At 38.6% G+C, this 16,533-nt stretch overlaps 1 protein-coding gene and 1 long non-coding RNA gene across 2 annotated transcripts; both read right to left on the reverse strand.

The window, feature by feature from the left end:
* Positions 1-1,894: 1,894 nt before the first annotated feature.
* Positions 1,895-3,217, reverse strand: LOC103393153 (uncharacterized). The gene is made up of 5 exons (XR_522986.3): positions 3,150-3,217; positions 2,597-2,695; positions 2,448-2,511; positions 2,272-2,357; positions 1,895-2,108 (listed from the first exon to the last, which is right to left on the reverse strand). It is a non-coding gene; the product is annotated as an uncharacterized LOC103393153 (long non-coding RNA).
* Positions 3,218-3,603: 386 nt separating this feature from the next.
* On the reverse strand, positions 3,604-16,527 carry LOC103393289 (atrial natriuretic peptide receptor 2-like). Its single transcript, XM_025053441.1, has 26 exons — positions 15,503-16,527; positions 15,286-15,367; positions 14,317-14,460; positions 13,044-13,143; positions 12,064-12,767; positions 11,656-11,788; positions 11,326-11,449; positions 10,975-11,079; positions 10,675-10,777; positions 9,879-10,024; positions 9,715-9,787; positions 9,422-9,566; positions 9,188-9,274; positions 8,963-9,106; positions 8,738-8,859; positions 8,458-8,602; positions 8,251-8,299; positions 7,987-8,166; positions 7,748-7,841; positions 7,482-7,569; positions 7,268-7,407; positions 6,883-7,035; positions 6,250-6,348; positions 5,877-5,968; positions 5,153-5,245; positions 3,604-4,087 (listed from the first exon to the last, which is right to left on the reverse strand). The coding sequence occupies exons 5-26, from the start codon at positions 12,230-12,232 to the stop codon at positions 3,905-3,907; spliced, it is 2,667 nt and encodes an 888-aa protein (XP_024909209.1). The 5' UTR covers positions 12,233-12,767; positions 13,044-13,143; positions 14,317-14,460; positions 15,286-15,367; positions 15,503-16,527; the 3' UTR covers positions 3,604-3,904.
* Between the last annotated feature and the right edge of the window lie 6 nt (positions 16,528-16,533).

The following is a 16,533-nucleotide window of genomic DNA, read 5'->3' on the forward strand; positions in this document are numbered from 1 at the left end:
GCCTTACTATAGCCTTACCATCGTGAAAAAATCCATAAAAATAAAAAGTCCCCGAAATGCACTAAAATGCAAGATTAGGTCCTAAAACATGCTGCCAAGTGAATATTTTGTGTTTTAAAGTCCAAAAAGTATTTTTTATGAATATTTCAAAAATCACCCAAAACACGCCTTACTATAGCCTTACCATCGTGAAAAAATCCATAAAAATAAAAAGTCCCCGAAATGCACTAAAATGCAAGATTAGGTCCTAAAACATGCTGCCAAGTGATTATTTTGTGTTTAAAAGTCCAAAAAGTATTTTTTATGAATATTTCCAAAATCACCCAAAACACGCCTTACTATAGCCTTACCATCGTGAAAAAAACACAAAAAACATTTACAAAATTACAAAGAAATTTGTCAAAATCTTTCAGTTTTTGACCAAAAATGACATTAAAAGTTCATATTCTTACAGAAAACTTTATAGAAAAAAAATTCTAAAAATGTCTTCTAAATGCACATATTTCATGAGAGACATGAAAGAAAAGATCAAATTTTAAAAAATAATTTTACAAAGATTTTCATAAAAATCCTTGTTTTTGACCGGAAATGACAAAAAGTTAACATTGTGACAAAACATTTTATAAAAAAAAAATTCACAAAATGTTCTCTAAATGCCCTGATTTTATGAGAAACATTCAGGAAAAAATTTTTTTTTTTTAAATAATTTTACAAAAATTTACCTCAGAATTTTTTAGTTTTTGACCGAAAACTACAAAAAACATTCAAAATATAAAAAAAGATTTTATAGAAGAAAATTTCTAAAAATGTTCTCTAAATGCCCTAATTTTATAAGAAACATTCAGGAAAAGATACAATTTTAAAAAACAATTACAGGAATTTTTGTTAAAATCTTTTAGTTTTTGCACGAAAATGACACAAAAAGTTCACATTATTAGACATAATTTTAATAGGATAAAATTTCTAAAAATGTTCTCTAAATGCCTTAATTTTTGTAGAAACATGCAAGTAAAAATAAATATTTGAAAAATAATTTTACAAAAATCTTTGTACATTTTTTTAAGTTGTTGATCAGAAATGACACAAAAAGTTCACATTTTGACAGAAAATATTATAGATGAAAATTTCTAAAAATGTTCTCTAAATGCAGGATTATCCTAAAACATGCTGCCAAGTGATTATTTTGTGTTTAAAAGTCCAAAAAGTATTTTATATGAATATTTCCAAAATCACCCAAAACATGCCTTACTAGAAAAATTGTTTTAGAAAAACTTTTTCCAGAAACATTTTTTTCAAAAAGTTGTCTGAAAGAAAATGTTTCCTATTTTCTGAAAAACTTTTTTATTTTTGTAGAAAAAGTTTTTTTTCCGAAAATATTTTTTTCAGAACATTTTTAGAAAAACAATTTTTCTAAAAAAAAAAAAAAAAAAAAAACTTTTTTCAGAAACTTTTGAAATTTTTTTCTAACATATCCTGAAAAACAATTTTCCAAAAAAAATTTTTCCTACGCATTTTTTAAAAAAATATTTAAAAAAATTTTTTTTCAGAAAATTAAGAAAATTTTTAGAAAATTATTTTTTTTTAAAAAAAAAATTTTCAGAAAAATAAATAAAAAAAAATTCTGGAAAAAAAAAATTTGTCTAAAATAAACAAATTTTCTGAAAAAAAATTTTTTTTCAGAACTTTTTTCTAAAAATGCTCTGAAAAAAAAATTTTTTGTCTAAAAAAATTTTAAAAAAATTTTCCAGAAAATGTTCAGGAAAATTTTTTTTTTTTTTAATTTCTGACATTTTTTTAAAATTTTTTCTAAAAACTTTTCAGAAATGTTTTTTAGAAAATTTTTAAAATTTCTTAAACTTAAGTTTGTTTAGTTAGTTAACAAGTAAAAAGCAGTTAAAAAAAAAAAAAAAAGAACATTTCCACAATGAACAGCAAACCAACAACTTTTGATTCTTTTAATAGCAAAAAAACAAAAAACAAATGTCAAACTACAACAGTAACTTGTAGCTTTAAGGTACGCAGGTAAAGATGGCAGGATCACATACTCACAGGATTCAACAAAGGTCCAATCATCAGGAGTGGAACAACTTGGTTTAACCTCTTTTGGCCTGAAACAAAATGAAATAAAGACATTACATACAAATGCTGTCTGATGACAACACCATGTTCAAAGTGTTTAGCACTAGCATGTTACAAAAAATAAAATAAAGACAAAGTAAATGCAATAACACGACTACTAGTTCTGGCTGGAGTCAAACATCCACAGGTTACCTCTCTTCTGCTGCTGCTTCCTTTATCCCCGTGGTTGGCAGCATTCTTGGGCCTCCTCACAAGGTATTCTTTGGTCTTTGCTCAATCTTAAAAACAAAACAAAAAAAAAACACTTTAAGGTCATCATTCAAACTTGGGAAGAATAACTGAATTGCACAGACAGTAAAAAAACTTACCGGTTTAAAGATGGCTTCTTGGTAATTCACTGCGTAGTATTTCACCTTTTCAGCCCCTGATGTCCTGTAAATATTTCACAACACTGCAAATTCAGGAGAAAACGCTCATATCCGGTAACAAAAACAACTTGAAATGTTTCTTTTCTTACTCGAGTAGCTCAAAAACGTAAAATCCAAATGCCTCGGACTTCTTGGCGTGGGTGGACTCCTCCGGCCCAGTTGATGGCGATATTGGTCTGCTGCTACACCTGAAGGGATTTACGTAATCAAGTTAATACATACGTTTAAATAATGAATAAGAGTAAATTCGTACACTAGATAATAATGTGCCGTGTTCTTTGTAACAATTCACTACAAAGTACCACTTTGAGGCAAACGGTCTCCACAGAACAAGCCGCTTCTTCGCTAGCACACGTGGCTAAAGTTGCAACACCCAAAATGTTTGGACCACTCGAACCAAACGGTCCTCGTGCAGATATTTAGAGGCCAAACAAAGCGCCATCTCGTACAATTGAATATCACCCTGACTGAAGAAATAAATGCAGTCAGAAGTAGTTTGAATGTGCAAACCGTGCGACTCAAACAGGCTACTGTTTAGCAGCTAGCCGGCTGCCCCACTCGGCGGGTCAGCAACGGGATACTGGTCCTTCACATGACGCGTTAACTGCCAAAGTGAAGAGAACCAGAGATGGAAATACGTACCATTGTAATAGCAAACATTTGTCTGTGGGCCTCCACACAGCGCCATCTTCCAACCGGAGCCGGAAAGACTCTTGGACTGAAACCCACTCTGATTTGCGACTTAATACCTAGCTAGGCTAACGCTATCCGTAATGATTAAAGTGATTCGTTTCCATGTAATTGAATTGAATAATTACCACTTCCTTCCGCTTTCAAAGCGCACGGCTACGCCTCGTTATCCAATCAGATAAAGGAAAATTCCAGCAACTCTTATACTGAATTATGCTGCAAATGTATTTTATATTCATAAGTAATGCACCCTTTTTCAATATTTGACATCCATTTAAAATATGTCAAATAATTAATTGTTATTAATAGTTTCTATTTTGAAAAAATATATATTTTCATTTAAAGAATAAAAATGTTGGTTTTGTTTACTATTTATATTAAATATGCGACAAAAACCTGATGAAAATGAGTCTTAGTTTTATTTACATATAAATTCAATATATTTACTGTAAAAAGTAAATTGAGTTTTGCCAAAGAAACAGTCCAAAATATACTGGAGGGGAAAAAAGGAGCAAAAACAACTACATTTTGCCAAATATTGTGGTGATAAAACTTCTAAGCTCGCTGCACAGTTTGGGGACAGTTAACAGAAATACCCAATTGTTAGCCAGACATTATTTGATCGAAAAAGCGCTAAAATGAACCAAAAGTATCGTTCAGTCAGCAAAAACTTTCTTCACATTGGTTTTGACATTAACTTGAATTTGTTATATTTGCAGGATGCCAGGCAGATCCAGTAAGAGTTGCTCCACGCTCTGGCCCAGGAGAAGCTCCACGTGACAAGCAACAACCTGAAGATGCTGCTGAGGGACACGGAGCAGGATCTGAGCAGCTTTAGACCACGACGGGTGAGTAAAACGATGGCGGTGGTGCAGGAAACAACTGTAAACCTGTGGACAAGATGGGAAGTCACATCCAAAGGTGTTTGATGTATCTGCTGGAGAAATGATAAAAAAAAGTCACAAAGGTTCATTCTCTCTTCTTTTACAGTGTATATGTACATATTTTTGTATTTTTTCTTTTTAGGTGTAACCCACCAGTGCTTTGACAGAAAAGGCAGAGGGGAAGCTGTACAGAACCTGCAAGCAGCTTGGTGTGAGGCTCGTCAGTCTGGGACACTGCAACTACAACTACAACTACAACTACAACTACAACTACAACTACAACTACAACAACAACAGCAGCAGCAGCAAAGTGACACAAACGACTTCGATATGAACGTCCGTCTTTATTCACTCTTCGTTGCTTCTTCTTCTTTTTTTTACAGACCACGCTTCACTCACAACGCAGAAGTAAGCATGAACAACAGAATACAAATTTATATTTTGAAGAGAACACAGTACACCACGTCACATGACAGCTTTAAAATAAAGATGTATAAATAAATCTATTTATAAATAAAGATAAAGATTTATATATTCAGACTTTCTGTATATACTTTATATATTCAAGGATTAATTTCCTAAATGGCACGCCATTACTTATATATATATAGATATATATATATATATGTATAATAATGCAGGCTACAGTTTTAGATTTCAGAAAACTGAAATAAGAGTTGTTTCATAATTACGGCAGTGATCATCTCATTAACATTTGTCAGAAAACAAGAAAGTGCTTCAGGTGGTAATGACATAAACAACTAGACAACAAGCTTTCGTGCATATTATTTGACATTTTTTCAACAACATCAACATGGAGGAAATAAGTAGAGAGTAAGTTTAAAATACCAACGGGGTCTCTTTTCTTTATGACTCCTACTTACAATAACACAACTATAATGAACACAACTACAGTGATAAAGATGGTTACACACAACACTAAGAATCGTCTGCTCAGTTCACAGCGTCACGTCTAATTTCTGGATTGTATTCAATAAACAAATGAATCTCTTGACATCTTCTCCGGACTATTCTCTAAGCTGTGATGATCCGCCTGGTTCAGTTACTTACTGGTACTGGGATTTCTTCAGAGGTTTTCAGCAGCGGGTCTGCTGTGTCATCTCTCTTTGCTTCAAGCCACCATGTTGTCATGTCACCCTTGCCCTGTGGGAGGATGGGGATAAAAAAAATAAATCACAAGTCATTGTGAACCAGGTATCCCAGTGGACTTTGTAAATGCATTACAGCAGTATCAGTTGTCAGAAATCGCACAGGCAACCAAACCCTAGTCCTAGTTTACTCTGTGAATAGGAGCCTGGAGAACTGGACGGTGTTATAGAGGACACACCCATATCTCTTTATAACATAATGTAGGTTAAAGAGATCGTGAATGGTCAACATCTGCGCCTGTTACAACCACAAAACTAACAAAAACTCTACAGTACCCAAAGTAACATATTTATCGAGGCATTTTCTTAATTCTTCCACATTTAACATAAAATAAGAAGATAAGGCCGAACACAACATGACCTGATGTGAAACTAAACAAAATGTAGTTCAGAATTTTGTTTGAAAACCGCAACATGACCTGATGTGAAACTAAACAATTGCAATGTATTTGTTTGAAAAGGGAGGCGTTCGACACCAGAGGTTCCACTGTAGTCCACGATTTTGAGAAAGAAATTACAAAGTGAAACAAACATATTACAAAGTTTAACAGTTTCCCACAAATATTCTGGTCTCCAGAACTCACAGAACTTAGATGAGATCAGAATGACACCAGATGTTTTCTTACCTTGACGTTAAGAGTTCCCCTGCAGGTCAAAACATAACCTTTGAGTGAGTGGAGCAGGTCGGCTGTGGCTCCACTCACCTGGATCTTCAGAGCTGTAAAAACCAGTAAAAAAACACAGAACAAACATTGACACACACTCACATCATTTTCAGACAATTCTCTAATGAAGTTAGTATTAGAAACCTTCACAGTCTCAGGAGTGTAACCAACATTCTCTGACTTTGTCCCTGTTCTAAGATTACTGGAGTATCTTACCAGGTAAACCAGGTTGTCACTGAAAACTAAAACCCTTTCTTGTCCTTGAAATGTTTTGACTGCTCTTCCACACTGAGACATGAATTAAATTAGGCGTATCTTTAAAAAAAAACAGTACCTTCACTGGTTGATTCCATCCTTGACGCTGTGTTGACAGTGTCCCCAAAGAGGCAGTAGCGTGGCATTTTTGTGCCAACGACACCGGCTACGACTGGTCCTGTCAGGATAAACACACAGACCAAACTCAATGTTAACAATGGACATTATTGTATCACTTTATTTAAGTTATAGGCGTGCTGTCGAACTGAGGACATATGCTTACAGACCAGGCCTCACCTCTCACAGGCAGTAAAGTCTTAGTCTAAGTAAATACGTAGGGATAGAAAGTATGAGGAAGTAGAGACAAAAAAAACATTTTCAGGGTAGAACCGATTTGTTTTTTTTCCGCCTCACTGACATTTAAAATTAAAGTAATCGAACTGCTTAGATAAGACGGCTGCAGTCGTCGTCTGTGAACGGTAAACTCTTCTTGAAATAACCACAGTTTAAATTGTGGCCTCACACACTCTCCTAGATTTTCTAATGTTATTCTCTTATCCTGCTCCTCGTATAACTGTGATAGATCTGTCGTGATAAAATGTCAAACATTTTGTACCTTAAAGCTATAATAAGACAAAATGACAGGAACAGCCAGTGGAACACATGCCGTAGTTTGAGAACCTCTGGACTGATAATACTGTACTCACACTACCTGAGTGGATCCCTGCGCGGATCTTTAACTGCGTGTTCGGCTTGTGGGGGATCTTGAAGTTATGGCAGACGTTGACCAGATCCACGGCCATGCTGGCTATCTCTCCTGCGTGGTTGATGCCATTTTCCTGAGGGACCCCAGAGACCACCATGTCTGGACCATCAACCATGATAAGAAAGAACAGGAAGAAAGAGACATACTGATAAGAACACAGCAGAATACACATTCCTCTTGGACTGAAACCCACTCTGATTTGCGACTTAATACCTAGCTAGGCTAACGCTATCCGTAATGATTAAAGTGATTCGTTTCCATGTAATTGAATTGAATTGCATCAATAAAATCTCAAAAATGACAGTCTGTGCCCCTTCCTTTCCTCACTTACACGCATCACCGATTGTCTCCACTTTATAGACGTCGTAGTTGTCGATGATGTCATCGAAGGTGGTGTAGAGCTGATTCAGGAAGTTCACCACCTGATGAGGAGTGCTGGCCCCGGACAGCTGAGTGAATCCAACAATGTCACTGTTGCAGGAGAGGAACACAGTGTTATCATCAGCGTAGAAACATAGACCGGAGGATCTGCCTTCTCCACAAACCTGAAATACACTGTGGCACTGGCAAAGCTCTGAGCTTCTGTTGTTCGACCTTGACGAAGGTCATCAGCCACCGGCTTTGGTAACATGCCTGAAACAGAAACAGTAAACTCATAAAAACAGTTGGAATATTTTATTCTGCTACAAAAAAAAAAATCTCAGCATTGTCCTTCAGGCATCTCTACGATTTCCTTATCATTTTTCGACTGCCATAAGAATCTGCTCTGGGTTTGTTTCATTGCAGAACCACACAGTGAGTTCTGACTCACTGTACAACAGTCGGTCTGTTTTCTGTTTCTCCTGGAGAAGGTCCTGAGTCCTCTCTGCTACTATGGCCTCCAGATGTTTGCTGTACTTCTCCATCTGCAGTTAAAACAAAACCGTGTTTGGGTCTGAACTCACAGCTGCCCCCTGTGGGGGGGTGTGGGGCCCCGCCTTTTTTAAAAAGTTTTTAAAAAAAAAAAAAAAAAAAAAAAAAACCATGATCAGTTGGTGAGTTCAGATTTCAGTTTCCTCTGGTGAAGATGTTCTTCTTCATGACGCCTGAACAAACATGTCGGTGCAGCTGCAGCCACAGTACCTCACTGTACAGGGCTTGACTGGGACAGTCCGTATCTGCTTTCCCGGACTTCAGTTCAGGCAGAGGGGGGCGCCACATGACATCCATCCTCAATCCCTCACACTGTTCCTGTGGAGGAGAACGGCTGGTTACAGCACAGAGATCAAAGAGACAGTAGAACATGTCATCTGGAGAGGCGGCGCTCGCACTCACTGAAATCAGGTCAGAACGAGTGGCGATCTCCACCAGAATCATAGAGTAACTGAGGAATGAAGAGGAAGAAGAAGAAGAACTGGACTTCACTTTTCCTGTCGTACTGGCAATGAAATATGATGCTGCAGGTATGAGGTCATGCCTGTTGGATTTATTTTAATTGAAAAATCAAATAGAAAACAAAGAAATACATGTAGAGGAATAAACCTGTAAATATCTGCAGTTGGTGTCAAGATGGGGCTATTTCCCAGCAGCACCTCTGGAGCACAGTAAATACGGTTTATCTCTCCATGGTTGAAGCCAGTGCCGACAGCTTCAAAATCCTCCCTTCTGTAGCCGGTCAGTCCGTAATCTGAAACCAAACACGGGGAAATATCGTGAAGCCAACGACTACTCGAACCTTAACGTTTCCTCCTTGATCATTTCACTGACATGTTCAGTGTAGTCAAGCAGTGATTTGTGTCAACCAACTGTTTCCTTCCGGTACCTGAGATTTTGCAGACCCAGCGGTCATCAATGACACAGTTTCTGGAGTGGAGACGACCATGAAAAATCTTGTGCTGGTGGAGGTAGGACATTCCACGGGCGACGTCGGTGGCAAAAGAGAGTCTGTAAAATATATTTTAACAGATAGATCAATATCACTGTCTGAAATTAGATTCAGTCACTTCAGTCACACACACACACACAGAGTCCCGTGCAGTGGTCTGACCTGAAGCCCCAGTTGATGGGGATGTCGTCGTTGAGCAGGACGTCCGACAGACTTCCTTTGGGACAGTACTCCGTGATGATGCAAACGTACGGCACCTCGATGCAGCCGCCGATGAACTTGCACAGATTGGGGTGGTCCAGTTCCCTGAGAAGGAATGAGAGTTTCCACATTAGACAGATGAAGACTGAACATGAAAAATGTCTCGTCGCGGAGACGTTTCGTCACCTGACTTCTTTGACCTCCTTCCTGATGGTTTTGGACAAAGTGAAATGTTTCTTCTGGATGTGTTTCACCGCAACTGTTCTCCCATCACTGCAGTACAGTTACACGAAGATACTTTGTGTTTATATACAGTACATATGAGAGAATGAAGAGTATTTTTATAGAATTTCCTCTTCAATCTATGGCAGACTTTAATTCCTGTTTTGTTGTCAGGGTTAAATAAAAACCAGTGCCCACTATATGCCAGACTGAATGAAGCCTTGTTTGAAGGAGTTGCTGACTCCAGTGCAGACAGTCACATCAGTGATCCGACTGATGGTGGAGTTACTCTTGACGTGCTGCAGGCTGAGCGTGCTGCCCAGTCCCATCCAGCACACTTTCCCTGTAAGACACGGAATTGATCGAATTAAAACTCTTCAGAGAACATTCAAGGACATTCAAAGACATTCAAGGCCTAAACTCTCAGAAAAAAACTGAGGCAGATATATATGTTTATATATGTGTATATAATTTTATTTATGTATTTTTACCAAATATGATGTTCTTGTAGTTGATGATCCAACTTTCATCCCAAAACATCTTCTGTTTCTGATACTGAAACCACTGCAGAGGATGAAAACGTTAGGTTCAGACTGAGTGTTGAGTGTTTGTTGAGCGGCTGCAGCTCCTGGGAGCAGGTGTTGCACAGACTGACCACTATGGTCAGGATGAAGCCGCTGCAGAAGAGGGCCACAGGAAGACCGATGGCTACTTTGATGGCGAAGGACATGGGACAGACTCCACAGTCTGCAGGACAGTTGAGACAGTTCTCCTCCAGCTCACAGACCTCGTCCCCACACACTGAAACGGTCACATGTTTGGAGGTTAGTGTGTAACAGTGACGGTCGTTCAACTGCAACAGATTTATTTATTTATTTGATTAACTAGATGTTCTACAAACAACAGCAAAGACAGGATTTTCCAATCAAGGATTTATGAAGTAGTTGAGCCAAAACTATTACCTCTTTATTTTTAGGGCTCAGAAAACTGATTATCTAAATGTGTGGTTTTAGTTTTTGACCTCATCCTTTAGAGGTCTGGAGCTTCAGTACTGAAGTATTTTTTAAGAATTAAATTTAATACCTCAGTGTTACAATAAAATAGGGTTTACTGAAACTCATTTGAAATTGTAAATCAGGTGCATTGTTTTTAAAAAAATAGAAGAAAAATAAACATATTTAATACATTATTTCCTATATATTCCATTATACACACACTTTCTAAACTAATCCATGATAAAACAGAGATTTACACAGAGAAATGACACATAATTGTGTCTATAAAAAGTTCTTGTTTCTTTTCATGATGGTAACAACATTTCAAACCCCGGCTCAGTCATCTGCTACAGTCGGCTACACCACACAAAGTGATAACACTAACAGTTAGAAATATTTCCTGTGACTCAAGGTCAGTCTTTGTATTCACTACAGACCATGTGTTCACAGACTGACCTTGTGCACTGACAACCAGCACTTTGGACTCCAGCGCTGCGTGCATCTGTCCCACTTTGATATGAGCGATGACTGAGGTGACGCCGACGTGGATCAACACCACCTGAGAGAGAACACACACACACACACACACACACACACACAGAGAGAGAAACAGGTTACTGCGTGGAAGTGCCTTCTTTCAGGGGATTAAATAGTTTCATAATGTCATTAAAATTCGAAGCCCAGTTTAGTTTAGGTGATGAACGCTGCACAAACGCAGATGATTCATTAATAATTTTTTTTTTCAGATCAGGTCACCTTTGAGGTCCAGTATTTCTGCGACATCTTTCCTGCTTTGGACACAGTGTGAGTCACGATTTTACCGTCATCAGGAATCCACGGGCCACAGATTCCACCGTGTTTCTGCGAGGAGAGAGAGAAACCATATATATATATATATATTGTTGTATGTCAATGCACTCTGAAGAATGTAGAAAAACATGAATAATTAATTCACAGTTGTTCTTGGAACGTGACTTTTTCCCTAACTGAATCAGTTTTTTATTTAAATCATCACTTTCTAGTTTGAAACTGGTCTTTCGTGACAAACGTGGATGAAGATTTATAATAAGTTGCTGCTTCACAGTTGACTCCAGAACAATAACCAACCATGAGGCCCAGAGGGCAGGAGTGGATGTTGGCGTGGTACACACAGCAGTTCATCTCATTGGCACTGTTCCAGTTAGCGGGACACTCGTGCTCGTGACAGAACCTCTTTGCATCCGACGCATCACTGAAAAAAAAAATGTAATTTAAAAGAAAAAAAAACAAGAAAATGAGAGTAGCGTTATACTGGTCTACGCCACTTTGTAATTTAAAAGTAAGTCAGACTTATTTAAGTCAGACTTATAAATCCTTAAACCCAAGTCGGTCTCAAACCTTTGGTGAAAATGTGGGGGGGGGTGTGTGTGTGTGTCAGGATTACGATGACACACTCACCTGAACTGGAAGATCTTGTTCCTGACAGCGTACTCATAAAAGGAATCTGAGGCTGTGACTGTGTAGGTGACGTTGAACTCCTCACCGTTGGTGATTTTCTCCGGAGGACGTTGCACCCAGGCCATTTCCAGACCTGCGAGCAAACACACACACGAACACACACACACACACACAGGCCCATATCAACATTGTGTGTATTATTATTAGCTGAAGACACCGTGAACTCTATCCACAAACGCTGTATTTGTTCATCGTGAGCTGTATTTGCGCAGGTTGTAAATGGTGGAGCCTCACCTGCTAAGTCAGCAGAATTATTTCTGCATAAACATCATCACCGACAGACGTGTGATGATTAACCGTCGCCCGACAGTCAGTAATGAACACAAACGTCTCAACAAGTGGACTCACCTCCGCAGCTGATCATGTTGTAGTCGTTGGGGTTGATGCTCGGCCAACAGTCGTACTCGGTGTTGTCCAGGTCGTGCCAGCCGTTCACACCCTGTAAACCAGAGGAAGGAGGCTTTGGTAAGAAAAAAGGGGATTCAGTTGGAAATGTATCCACAAAAACATGTTCCATCTACTGTGTCAGTCACTGTGTCAGTCGCTGTGTCAGTCACTGTGTCAGTCACTGTGTCAGTGTGTACTGTACGTTCACAAATCTGGGCTTCTTTGGTCTGGAGACAACATGGGAAATTAGAAAAAAAAAACATAAAAAAAATAACAAGCTGGAACTGATATAAAATGAAAATTGAAAATTGAAATGAAAATCTTTGTCTATGTTTGAGAGGGAAAAGTGTTCAGCTGTTTTGTAACGATGCAGAAGAAAGAAGGAAACATGGATTAAAGCCCAGCACCACACGGTTAAGGCAGCAAGTGTTTCTGACACGACAACAAAGCAGGAGGGCTTTCCTCAGCAGCAGATACAAACATAAACTCTGAAATCTGGATTTCATCAGACAATACATTTAATATACAAATTAAATAAATAAAACTCACCATCAGGAAAAGAAGGCACAGAGATGTTGAAGAAAGCCAAACAGCCATGAGGACTTTTGCTGCTACAAACGGATCTGTTCTGACCGGACTGACGGTGGGTGACCAGATCTCCCCCTCTGAGTGTGTGTGTGTGTGTGTGAGTGTGAGAGAGAGAGAGATTTCTTAAAGACTACTCCATCTGGCCCATAATTGTCCAATCAGCAGAAGAGACTCTTCAATCAGTGTTAAATTATTTTGTTCTTCTCTGGGTGCTTCAGGTGACCTTCACTGTCCTAAAGGTCAGAGTCGTCCTGCGCTCATGACCAGGTCGTTTTCTAACTCATGATCCGAGGCTAACTTTTCATTTCTAAATGGTGAAAGGACACTTCAATAATAATAAAAAAAAGACTCACATAAAGAAGACCATGGGTCCAAGTGTGAGGTTTCATGTCCTCCAGTCCAAAACCATTGATGTTGTTTGTCTCTGTGTGTGATGTGGATCTGGCTGCAGCTCTGAAAAAGACAAAACACGTGTTTACTGTAAATAAGTCTGTCCCTGATATTCAAAAAAATTCTCAGGTTTACATTCCATACACTGTGCATTTCTGATGAAGCAGTGATATAAACAGTATGATATAGTATAGTATAATATATATATAAATTTAGGTTCCATGGAAAAGCAAAGTGATTCACTGCAAATGGACCGTTTTCCTGCGTTATCCCAACAACAGCTCCAGGGTCGAGTGACGTCCACATCTGTTTTGCACCAGTGAGTTTTTTGAAACATCTCTGTGACGTTTAAATGACTTTCTCCAGAATGCATAATTAAAGCTGGGCTGCATAAAAAAAAAAAAATGGCCCGCCACACCAAAGTTCATGTTTTCTCTGCAGAGATCGCAGAGTTTTTAACAAAACAACTTGGACGTGTTCATTAAAGTCACGTCGTTTTCATCAACGTACGACGTGACTTTATTGGACACGTCCTGAGTTGTTTTGTTAAACACTGTTAAATTTTTTTTAAAACTTTTTCACCGAGGGCTGCGTACGCCTGAGTCATGTCCGATACAAACACAAACACAAACATAAACACTGTGGTATAAATGTGACTGAAGGGATTACGAGAAATCGTGTAAAAAAGCAGCTGTGTTTGAGGATGAGTGAGTGAATTAAAGGAACACAGTTTAAAGAACTGTTTTTTTTACTCATTAACATCTACATACAAATGTTATAGTTTAAAAAAATATTAGGTCTTTATGATCATTTTTTAAAATCAAGTTTACCAGGCAATATTAGAGGATCTGAAGGTCAGTGTCTTATGTTACAACAGGTACTAGTACTGATTGAAGTACTAGTACTGATGCAGGTACTGGTACTGATGCAGGTACTAGTACTGATGCAGGTCCTAGTACTGATGCAGGTACCAGTACTGCTGCAGGTACTGGTACTGATGCAGGTACCAGTACTGATGCAGGTACTTGTACTGATGCAGGTACCAGTACTGATGCAGGTACCAGTACTGATGCAGGTACCGGTACTGATGCAGGTACCAGTACTGATGCAGGTACTTGTACTGATGCAGGTACCGGTACTGATGCAGGTACTAGTACTGATGCAGGTACTCGTCTCTCTTTACCTGGAGGAAGACCGTGCAGGTACCAGTACTGATGCAGGTACTCGTCTCTCTACCTGGAGGAAGACACTTGTACAGTAATATTTGAAGGTCACTCATGACGAGGCTTCAACAGAGTAAATCTGCCTCCGGTGGTGATTCGGGAGAACAGCAGGTCTGCAGTGAGAGTCCTTCAGCTCTGATGACTCCAGTTACTTGTCCTGTCACACAGTCACACAGAGTCAAGAACCGCCGTCAGAAACCTGGTCATGAACATAGATAACTAGTTGTTCTGGTGTTCATTTAATTTGAATAATTACCTTAATATGAGGAGTCACTTTTATTGTCATTGTACACACACACATACAGTATATATATATATATAATTGATTTTTCCTCAAGATGCCACAGTCAGCCAAGGTGGGATTTGAACCTGTGACTCTCTGCTAAATGTATATATACATATATATACATATATATAAATATATATCTGCCACATGATGCCTGAACAAAATGCAACAATTATGTTGAAATCGTCCTCCTGGATCAACTGTACGGTGTGGTCCAAGACTATGATGAGTTCATTATATAAACTGATGTGTTTGTTCACTGATGATCAGCAGCACTAACAGAGGGTGACGGTTTAACCACGACATTTACTTGAGTCAACGACAGCAGACTGACTCGTTAAAACAAGACCAACAGGTAGGTTTGTGGTTGAGTCGAGCCAAAGTAAACGCCAAACGTCGCCAGGAGGAGGAATTACACACGTGCTAGCTGATTGGATGAGGATCACAGCTGGATACAAGAGTAACTGAGAGTACTTGTACTTGGAGTATGAATACTATCCTCCCCAAACTGAAAGTTTTTACCAACCGAAAATATAGCCAGTAGGCGGCAGTAATGCAACTCAAACGATGTAAATCTACACAAATGTATACGTGTGGAGACGACAGGAAGTGACGTCAAAATGAGCCTGAAAATGTAGATGTGATGTTTAACGTTAGAACCGTGATGTGAAACTGAAGTGGCTGCTCAGTGGGTACCGTATCAGGTGTCCTTTGTGTCATCCCGTGTCCCTCCTCTGGGGGCTCCACTTGAACTTCCTCCTGGCGTCCTGCGTCAGTCCTACCAGAACACAACAACACAGTGAAAACGACCTGATGATGTCATGACGACACTTTAACAGTGATGAAGGTCACACAGAACAGGAAGTTGCTCAGCTGCTCAGTTCAGGTGAAGACAAACCAGTTAAATTGTTACCTTTGTACACGTGACTCAGAGGTGCATTCCTAACCCGCCAACGTCAGTGATGTCACAGTGGGCGTGGCGTTCGGGCCGTGCTCTCCGCAGACCTGGTATGAATGTACGCAGTGTAAGTGTCGCAATATAACTTTACAACTGCCACAGTCTCAGGTGAGCAGCTGTTTCTGTCAGAGTGTGTGTGTGTGTGTGTGTGTGTGATGCCGTCATCTTACCTGCGGAGAAATTCTGACTTTAAATGTAGAGATTGTGAACAGGTTTTACTGAGATACGACACACACAGAGTAAACCAGTGAAGTACGGCAGCTTTTACAGAATTATTAAAACCATTTCTTACCAACTTGGTCAGAAGTGACGTGTCTTTACACCATCTGTCAATCAGAGTTTGTTTTACACATTTAAATGATCATTTACTTTTTTTTTCTCTCTAAGACGCTTTACTTTCTCGCAGTGCAATCAAGAAAAATGACGTTTGACTGATGAATGACTTCTAATGTGTTTATGAATCTGAACGACAACATTACATTTATCAGCAACATTCAGCCATATACTGTGAACTGCGTGGTCAACCATTTAATGACAAAACAATTACCCATAAAGACAGAAATCCACATCAGTCACTGGAAACGATCCAACAGTTTCAGACAAAGTCCTGGGGGGAAACTTTAAATCTTAATTAAAAATCACTCCAGAACTGGACTAAAACCTTTAGAGACGTTAAAAAAGATGTTGAAAATTGTCTGTTTCAAATCATCAAATCATGGCGGAAGGTCTGTAATAGTTCGGGGCTACATTTCAGAGTCAAGCCTTGCAAAAAAAAAAAAAAAAGGCCCAAATTTAACATTACATGGAACTATATTGTATAGTTAAGCTTATCTTTTGTTATTAATATTTGTGTAAGCAGACAGTCACTTGGGAAACACTAACTTTATCACATTTTATAAATAAAAACATAAAGGGCAGTTTATGTTTTTCATAATTTCACTACACTTTTATATTACAGTTTTATACAGTTTAATTGTTCCTGCTTA

The sequence above is a fragment of the Cynoglossus semilaevis genome, chromosome 2 (genome assembly GCF_000523025.1).
Source record: "Cynoglossus semilaevis isolate Cse_v1.0 chromosome 2, Cse_v1.0, whole genome shotgun sequence".
NCBI classification, from domain to species: Eukaryota; Metazoa; Chordata; class Actinopteri; order Pleuronectiformes; family Cynoglossidae; genus Cynoglossus; species Cynoglossus semilaevis.